Source organism: Balaenoptera borealis (assembly GCF_965194805.1).
Source record: "Balaenoptera borealis genome assembly, chromosome: 18".
In the NCBI taxonomy this organism is placed as follows: Eukaryota; Metazoa; Chordata; class Mammalia; order Artiodactyla; family Balaenopteridae; genus Balaenoptera; species Balaenoptera borealis.
Window position 1 is genome coordinate 26768849 of NC_138877.1, and position 9591 is coordinate 26778439.

A 9591-nucleotide genomic window follows, 5' to 3' on the forward strand; every position below is an offset into this window, starting at 1 on the left:
GTGCCTAAAATGCAGTAATTGCTAAAAACTGGTGTCCTTATTCTTGTTCTTATGCATCCATCCTGACTTAGATAGTCTCCCTAAAAACAGTTACTGAAACAAAGACTTGGGTGCAGGAAGTTTATTTGGGAGCAGATCCCAGGAAGTACAAGTGACAGAGTGGGGAAAGTGAGACAGGGCAGGGGGACAGCCAGTGAAGGGGGTCTGGCTGAGTAGGATGCTGCTGTGAGCAACTGGGGTTCAAATTCACTTGAGACCCTCAGGGGAACTGTGTAGAATACAGCTCAGAGTTTTCCTTCCAAGGGATGGGAAAGCTGGGATATTTATCCACCAATGCCTGTCCCTAATGGGCTGAGGGACAGTTCTTAAACCCCCAGTGTTTCCAGACTGCCCTGTGCACAAGCTGACCAAGCTTCTGTGGCCCCAACACTGGTGGACCCCCCAAGCTCTCAGCAAGTCTCAAGCTGCAGAGGCAGATGCCTGGATGGAAACAGTCATAGGGCAACCAGAAGTATCCACTGCAGCAGAAGTGAATGCAGAGGGCAGCAGTGGGGATGTGAGTAGAGCATCCTACCTGCTACAGTGGAGTGAAGGGACAATTAAATAATATTTAGGAAATGGAATCAATAGACCTTGGTGAGTGGAAGGAAGAAATTCGATGGCATCTTAAAATGACTTTAGTATTTGGGGTTTGGTCTGAAAACTGCAGAGTTTAAAACAATTGCCAGAGGGGTAGTTTTTTTGGTAATGATGCCAGGGAAGGGAGGATGATTTTGATTTGGACATGTCAAGTCCGAGGCGTCCGTGATCTAGCCAAGTGTCATACTGGGTTGGAAAATGGAATTTTCCTAATTCCGCATTAAACTATGCAGGCTTCACTTTGACTTGTTGAAATTTCTTAAACAAGTTTTGCGGGAGCAAATCTCACACTCTGATAATGAGTGAAGATTTTTCCCGTCCTTGCTACAAGAGCACATTTAATCTGGTGGTTTAAGTGATGGCTTTTAAAACAGCCCGTTGTCTCTTTCTGCCTGCTCTTCTCTTATTAGGTGACTTTGAACTTGTTGGTGAATTCCACTGCAGATTATTTCCCCTGAAGAAACGGAATGATAAATACTCTCTTGAGTTATTGCATAGCTGTTGAAACCTAGACAGCATTTTCAAAACCCTTCTGAGTTGTTGCAAAGCACAGTGCCCCATCAAGTACTATATTACTTTGCTTCAGTTTGCCTTCAAAATTTACAGCATTCCAATTATCCTGTTGTTACTGAATTCAGTACTAAACTGAATATGCTTATTTTCTAAAATGGAAATTTTAGATGATAAAAACTTATACTTGCAAGGTGAGATAAACCAGATATTTAGCTAATTGTGGCATGGAACTCATCCTGATTATATATATACATATTTCTTTCTTTCCATGTGCATGTATAATTGTATCTGGAAACAATTATCCTGTTTTTGCTCTGTTTCAGAATGCACTTTTCAATAGACGTTGAAACCACCTACATTTTAATTTTCTGAAGTGGTTTCTTTGATGGATATTTTATTATAAGAAGTGTAGGACATCCAGGTCAATGGGGCCAGACATAAAAAAGTGAAATAGATAAAGTCTGGCTCTAGTTTTCTCTTTCAAGGTGACCCCCCACTTCCCCAAGCGCCTTCCATGCCCCAGTGCTCACGGCGAAGGTGCCCCAGGGTTGTAGGCCGCCACCTCCAAAGACAGACTTGTGGCACCATCACAAACCCCTAAGCCTTGTGAGTTTGCTTGTGATGTTCACTTTAACCATACTTGCTTGTAGAGTGTTGACTATATATGAGGCCCTGGTCTACACAGTGATAGTGAAAGAAGCAAAGAGAGCAAACCAGTGTCAGAACAAGGCCAGAAATCCTGAGCCTGTTTCATCTTCCTTAGTGGGTGGGGCTGCACTGATAGAGACTGGTTCCAAAGGAAGGCAAGGAAAGAGGAAGATAGAATGTATTACTGTAGGCCAGGTGTGGTCCTAAGTATTCTGCATATATATTATCTCATTTAATTTAATAAAGCAATATATTTTCTTAAAAATATGCTTGAGAATCAACACTTCTCAAGAAAAGCAGAGAGCTTCTTTCATCTAGTTCCTGTTTCTCCGAGAGTTCCTATGGCTGACTCTGAGATGAATCCCCTTCCCTCTTTTTTTTGTTTAAACAAACGATTTTAAGGACTGAATTATGTTTTGATTTTTTTTTTTAAGTTCCAAGCAAAATCAGGCCTTTTCACGGTCATTTCTCTAAGGGAAAAATAGGACAGTGAAGTCATGGTGATTTTGAAAACTGAACTTTGGGGACAATGAAATAGTTCGCACAGCACAAAATAAAATAATGACAATGACATTATTTTACTTTTGAAGGACAAGAGCCGGCAAACACGTTCAGAGATTGGATGCTTTCAGGCTGCCATTGCAGGATTATTCATTTTTCTGCTCTGCATTTGATGAGATGGGCTCAAGAATAAAGCTTTGGATGTTAGAATAGGAGGTCTAGCTGGGGTCTCTCCACTGGGGATTGGTCATCATGGTTCTGTAGCTGTCCGGTAACCTGGCCACATCCAACATTTTCTTCCAGAACCTGAAGTCTGTTTGTGCTGTCTGAGCTCGTGAGGCTCATGTTCAGCTCAGCTGCCTGCAGAAACCGCTGAACTTTGCACAGGCCATGAGTGGCAAAGCACTTGTGTGTGCCCACCCTTACTGTTCAGCTTGGGGCCACCACTGGTTTCAATTATGACTTCAACAGGCAGCTTTGAGGGCTCCTCTATTCATTACAGAGCTTTGCTCTCCGTAATCAGTAATAAAGGAACACAGGCACTTCACAAATATAAAGTGCTAAACAATAATCAGTCAGTAAAGGCAATGCATTGGGACTTTTCTACTTAACTCTTTGTTTCATTCAAGTTAAAAAAAAAAAATCATTGCTTATTTTATTTTCTTGCCTTGAGTAATCTGGGTTAAATCTCATCCTGGCCACTTACCAGCTGTGTGACTTTTGGGCATTTTACCTAAACTCTCTGTGTCCCAGTTTCCTTATCTGTAAAATGGAAATAATGATAGTTCCCATCTCATGGGGGTTATTTGAGGAATAAATGAGATAATTCATGCAGAATATCTTTGTAAGGAGTTCCGCTCATATAAAAACTTGTTCAGGGCTCCCCTGGTGGCGCAGCGGTTGAGAGTCTGCCTGCCAATGCAGGGGACATGGGTTCGAGCCCTGGTCTGGGAAGATCCCACATGCCACGGAGCGACTGGGCCCGTGAGCCACAATTACTGAGCCTGCGCGTCTGGAGCCTGTGCTCCGCAACAAGAGAGGCCGCGATAGTGAGAGGCCCGCGCACTGCGATGAAGAGTGGCCCCCACTTGCCGCAACTGGAGAGAGCCCTCACACAGAAACGAAGACCCAACACAGCCATAAATACATAAATAAAAAAAACAAAACAAAACAAAACTTGTTCAGTAAATGTTAGCTCTCATTATTATTAATTTCAAATAAAATGAATGCATAGAATATAAGACATAGGTATAGGTCTTTTGAGTGTTTTTTTTTAAAAAAACCTCCATTACGTACATTTTCAAACACAAACACACAAATAGATTGGTATAATCTTCTCCACTCACACACACACACGTACCAATGCTAGCACTGACTATGATCAATATATTTTTCAATCTCATTTCATATAGTCTCATGTTTTCTTCTAGAATATTTTAAAACACATCTCAAGCATCATGTCTTTTCACCCATAAGTTTGAGTCTCTTTTTGATATTAAAATCCTTAATATTTAATGTAAGAGCTTCTTGGGACTATATCTTCTTAACCTTAAACCCCAGACCCTAGAGGAGCTACTGCAGTTAGTAAACGCTTTACAGATGTTTGTTTAGTTAGTGAATGAACAGTCCAAACTCAGCTTTCCTCCACTTTTTGGTAGATGCTCCATAAATATTTGTTGAGTAAATAAATGAGGGCAGGAATTTTATAGAGTGCCTGATGTATATGGAGATGCATATGTTTTACAAAAGCAACAAATATTTTTAATACTTGGATGAGACTCCGATACTTGAAATCCCACAGGTTTACTGTTGCTGTGATCATTAATAATGCCCAAATAATTAGCACTTGAAAGAAGGTTTAATTCTGGTACTCAGATTTTTTGTGAATGCCTGACTGTCGGTAAGTTCACAAAAAGCAATTAGCAGATTCTTCAAACACATGACAAATCCTTTATTACTCTGCTTGTAAGTGACATGGTTTACAGAAAACCAAATGTAATTAAATAACATTGAACTTGAAATCTACCACGGACTCAAGATATACAAGTTATACTTGGCAAGGCAAAACTTCTCAAACACTAGGTTGTTTCCGGTGAAAGATAAATTTCCATTAAGTAATTCCAACATGTTTTGTTTTTTTTGTCTTACAGACAGTTCCTTTGGCAATAACTTCCACTTTAGCTTTTATTATATAAAAATATAACAAAATTTCATTATATACAAACATTACATTACACCATGTACAGGTTAAAAACACTAAGAAAATGGCAAGCCACAAGGGAAATTAAAGTCAATAGCATGATAAGAAGAATTAAATACTGCACACATTTCATAAAAATTACATTAACTACATTTTTGTTTGCAAATACCAAACAGTACCAATGTGATTGGAAATAGCTTCCAACAACTTCATTTTTAAGGCACATCTTGCATATTTCTATATACAACACTGAAACCGGTCAATAACTTAGGGGCTTCTTGGAGTGACCTGTATATGCGTGACAACATGCAGCATGGGATTACACATTTTCATTGTCTTCCTTCTTTGGGGACAGGTACCTGCCAGGGGAGGACTGATAGAGGGGTACCCCAATCTCCTGCAAGTCTGGGAGCCTCCCTGGACGAGGAGGGGAGAGCAGAGTGACTGTCCTGTCATAGTCTCTGTGTAGCACTTTCTCATAGACGCTCTGCAGCCCCACTGTCTTGGGCAGCTGGGCCTGGTAGTAATTGTCCCTACGCAGAGGATCCCGGGGCAGGGACGTGCTCTTACTGAAGGTCGACATCTGGGCTGGGGGGTGAGTGGAAGGATGTGTGCTGGGCCCTCCAGCGCAGGAGGGGCTCCAGCAGCGGTCAGAGTGGCCCAGGATCTTACACTCCGCGGTGCACGCCCACAGTCCTAACATAAAAGAGAAAGGGAGAGGGCATGATGATTACTGAGATTACACACACTGTGCCTCCGTCTTCAAAGTGTCAGACAGGGTCAGGGCGGCTGAAAAGGAAAGCGTGTAAGAAGATGAACGCCCTGATTCCAGATTTGAAATGAATATTGGTTCCTACAAAGCCACTTTAATACGAAGTTGGTTCAGCTTTAGCTGGAAGCAAAAAAAAAAAAAAAAAAAAAAAAAAATTGATAAGCAGAATTTCTCTTCTCAGATAGCAACCTAACAGGATGGGAGTCTGGTTTATCTGAGGTGGTGGAGCTGCCTCGACTTGGCATTTTGAAATTCATGTTTGAGGCAGGCCGGAATCCAGAACTCAAGGACAGAAAAAAGTGAGAAAGAGGGAGGGGGTCTGGGAATGGAGATTGAGAGGAGAGGCTGTTGCAGAAACGGAGGGAGAGAAGGAAGGCTGAATTTGGCCCGAAAGAGGAGTCCTCACCGCTCTGCATGTGGTTGATGAGATCCTTCTTCAGAGCGTCCCCGCTGACGTCGGAATCGCTATCATTGAAATCACTGTCCCCTTTGCCGCTGTCTTTGCCGCTGAACTTCTCCGCTTCTCGGCCGGAGATGGTGTTGAAAGAATGTCCTTTCCAGACAGCCACAGGGGGCGCCGGCTCCTTTCCGAAACCAGGGGAGGCGCCGTAGGGCTGCAGCAGGGAATGGGGAAAGCAAGCAGGGGTGAGGGTTGGACAAGAAACAAAAACACAAGGGCGACAGGTTAGGCCTCTCCCACGCACGCACACCCAGACCCCTCCAGTCCCTTCCCCCAGCCTGTCCGCGGAGCACCGCGCGGGGCGCCCAGCCGAAGGAAGGCCTCACCTCGGCGTGCGCGCCGCGGAGCCGCTGCTGCCCCTCGAAGTGACAGGAGCTTTCCCCGGTGGCACTGCCGCCCTCCGAGCCCGGCACTTCGGCCGCGGCGACCGCGGGCGGGGGCGCGTCGGGCGCGGGGCTGCCAAAGGGCGCTTTGCCGCTGCCAGGGAAGGTGAGCACGTCGAACATGTTGAGCCTGGGCCCGGCTCCCCGGGCGGCCTCCTCCGGGGAGCCGGGAGCCGAGGCTCCGCCGCCCGCCGCCCCGGGCCGCTCTTCCCGGCGGGGCCCCCCTTTGCGCACCTCCTTCTTGCGTCGGTTGCAGGTGGTGGCGATGGCGATGATGGCGGCCAGAAGCAGCGTGCAGCTCCCGGCCAGCACGATGATGACGATCAGCGGCGTGTCCCATTGTAGCGCCGGCCCCGACGTCGCGAGCCGAGAGCCGGAAGGGCGAGAGCGCTCCGAGTTCGCTGCACTGGCTGGCGGCACCAGCCCGCGCCCGCCGCCGGCTGTCACCACGAAGCTGACAGTGGCAGTGGTGGAGAGCGGGGGCCGGCCGCCGTCGGATATGACCAGCAACGCCCGGAATACTCGGCCGAGCGGCTCCTGAGATAGGTCGCCGGTGAGCACGATCTCCCCCGTTCGGCTGCCGATGGCGAAGGCTTCTCGCGGCTCCTGCTGTAGCAGGTCGAATGCCAGCTCCCCGTTGGCACCCTCGTCTGCGTCCCGGGCCTGCATGCGCGCCACGGCCGTGTCCCTTGCTGTGCGCCCGGGGACCGCCACTTCCAGGGAGCCGTTGGCCGGTGCCGGGTGCACCAGGACCGGTGCGTGGTCGTTCTGGTCAAGCACCCGCACTTGCACCAGGGCACTGCTGGAGAGCTGAGGGGAGCCGCCGTCGCTCGCCTGGATGCGCACGTCGAGCTGGCGAAGCGTCTCATAGTCGAAGCTGCGCAGCGCGTAGATGGCCCCGGTAGCCGGGTCCACCGAGACATAGGTGGACACGGCGCCCCCAGCGCGGCCCACCTCGGCCTCCAGCAGCCGGTAGGTGACCTGGCCGTTGCGGCCCAGGTCCGGGTCCCTGGCGGCCACCGTGGCCAAGTAGGCCCCGGGCGGGTTGTTCTCACGCACCGACACCTCGTAGACCGGCCGCGTGAAGAGCGGCTCGTTGTCGTTCTCGTCGCTCACCCGCACCAGGTAGGGCCGTACGGTGCGCAGCGGGGGCGCGCCGCGGTCCTCGGCCACCAGCGTCAGGTTGTACTCGGCGATGCGCTCGCGGTCCAGCGACCCCGCGGTCACCACCAGGTAGCTGCCCGCGTAGGCCGGCTGCAGCCGGAAGTGCTCGTGCCCATAGAGGGCGCAGCGCACCTGCCCGTTGGCTCCCGAGTCCCTGTCCGAGGTGCTGACCAGCGCCACCAGGCTCTCGCGTGCCGCCCCCTCTGGCACCAGCGATATGGCTCCGGCCTCTGGCGTCCCGGGCCCGGTCGACGAGGTCGCGTCCGCACCCCCGAGAGCGGCGGTGGCGGCGGCGAAGGGCGAGGCGACAGGCGCGCCCGGGGCGGCCAGCGGGGTGATGGCGATGTCCGGCGCGTTGTCATTGACGTCGCGGATGCGCACGATGACCTTGCAGGTGGCGGCGCGGGGCCCGGGACCGCGATCCTGCGCCCGCACGTCCAGTTCGTAAGTGTCCTGGCGCTCGTAGTCCACGGGCCCGGCCAGGGTGAGGCGGCCCGAGCGCGGGTCGAGGCGGAAGAGGCGGCGCGCCTCGGGCGGGGTACGGGAGCCGAAGGCGAACACCACGTCGCCGTTGGGGCCCTCGTCGGGGTCCGCCGCGTCCAGGTCGAGCAGTAGCGAGCCCACGGGCGCGTCCTCCGCCAGCTCCACCTCGGCCACGGCGCCCTGCGGGAAGGCCGGGCTGTGGTCGTTCGCGTCCAGCACGCGCACACTGAGGGCGGCCGTGGCGGAGCGCAGCGGGCGGCCTCCGTCCTGGGCCACCAGCTCCAGGTTGTAGGCGGCCTGGCTCTCGCGGTCCAGCTCCTGCAGCAGCACCAGGTCGGCGCACTGGGCACCGTCCGCGCGCGTCTGCAGCTCCACGCGGAAGGGGCTGTGCGGTTCGGCCAGGCGCACGCTCTGCAGCCCATTGGCGCCCACGTCCTCGTCCACCGGCACCTCTAAGGGTATGCGCGTGCCCACGGCCGCGCCCTCGGACACCTCCACGGGGATCTGGGACCGGGGAAAGCGCGGCGCGTGGTCATTGACGTCCCTCACCTCCACTTCCACGTGTACCAGCCGGAACTGCTCCTGCGAGAAGCTGACCACGTCGAAGGCCAGCACGCACTGCGGGGCCTGGCCGCACAGCCGCTCGCGGTCCAGGCCCGCGTCTCCGACGGTCAGCTGCCCGTCGCCCTCGCGCACTCTGATCAGTGAGCTGTTGAACTGTTTCATCAGGCGGAAGCTTGTGTCTCCGGACACTTTCATATGCAGGTCTTCAGCCAGGGTCCCGATGACCGTTCCGGGGGCATCCTCCTCGAAGGTGCTGTAACGCACTGTCTTGCTCTGGGCCACGGAGAGCACCCAGCAAAGGCTGAACAGCTGCAAGGGGAAAAGGCAGGGGATGCCCCCGCGCCTCGCTGGACTCATGCCGCCAGCCCCAAGCGCTATTCCAAAAGGCTGAGGGAGAGATTCCTTTCTGGTTTGCAGGTCTGGGCGTGAGTCCCAGGGTCCCCAGAGCACGCTTTTTGCGAGGCGTGTGCGGGAGAAGTCTGCAGGCTGCAGCTTGGAGGTGCCGGCGGGCTCTGAGGACGTGCGGATGCCACCCACGGCCCACACCTCTCCCTCCCCTTTTCTCGCTGGAGCTGCGCCGCCGCGCGCCGCCTCCGCTCTTATAGCCGCCGATATGCAAATCACCCGAACCGGGCAGCCAATGGCGGCCTGGCCCTCGCGCAGCTCCTACGCCAGCCTCTGACAATCCCTTTAGTGTGGAAAGGCTTAGAGGGGAAAACAAGAAATGAAAATTAGGGAATCTTTCCTTTGTTTCTTTAACTCCTTTTGCTTTTTTTCTTTCCTGTCAGCGCTCTGCCTGTAGAGGAGTTGGCACGGGTCTCCGGGCGTTAAAGGAGCGGACGGTTTTGTTAATTGCGCCCCTACTGTGCTGGCTGCTTGAACTGACAGCCATCATATGGGATTTCGCCCCAGTGGCTAGGGACCCCGCGCTCACTCTCTGCATTTTGCACTTCGGAGGCTTTGAAACCGCTCGCGGCCTCCTCTGCACAGACTTGCTCTGCCGGGTGAGGCTCAGTTCGCGTTCTTTCCCAGCTTCCCACGGCGCTCGGAAATAGCCTCTCGATTTAGGAGCCCGAAGGATAAGGGAAAATTGATTTTATTCAAATTTGTGTACGCAGTTGTGTTTTGCTCGTGTGAGCCCCGGTGATCAGAGCTGCCACTTCCCTTTCAGAAAAGAGCTCTGCGACGTGTTAGTATGCATGTCATTGTCCAAATGGCTTTCTTAAGCCCTGGGCGCTAGCAGACAAGGGGGAAAAAAAGTTTC

The 9591-nt window shown here is 52.0% G+C and overlaps 1 protein-coding gene across 3 annotated transcripts; it reads right to left on the reverse strand.

Moving 5' to 3' along the window:
- Window positions 1-4228: 4228 nt before the first annotated feature.
- LOC309615551 (protocadherin-8) lies at window positions 4229-8901 on the reverse strand. Of its 3 annotated transcripts, XR_014236921.1 has the most exons (4): window positions 6351-8901; window positions 6060-6210; window positions 5680-5887; window positions 5076-5197 (listed from the first exon to the last, which is right to left on the reverse strand). XR_014236921.1 is itself a non-coding variant. In XM_082365310.1 (3 exons), exons 1-3 carry the CDS (start codon window positions 8682-8684, stop codon window positions 4821-4823), a joined length of 2919 nt encoding a protein of 972 aa, XP_082221436.1. In that variant the 5' UTR covers window positions 8685-8896; the 3' UTR covers window positions 4229-4820. The 3 variants fall into 3 exon arrangements, 2 of the variants coding, with proteins under 2 accessions (XP_082221436.1, XP_082221435.1); XM_082365310.1 differs by lacking the exon at window positions 6060-6210 and having other exon boundaries at window positions 4229-5197; window positions 6351-8896; XM_082365309.1 differs by having other exon boundaries at window positions 4229-5197; window positions 6060-8896.
- Window positions 8902-9591: the final 690 nt, after the last annotated feature.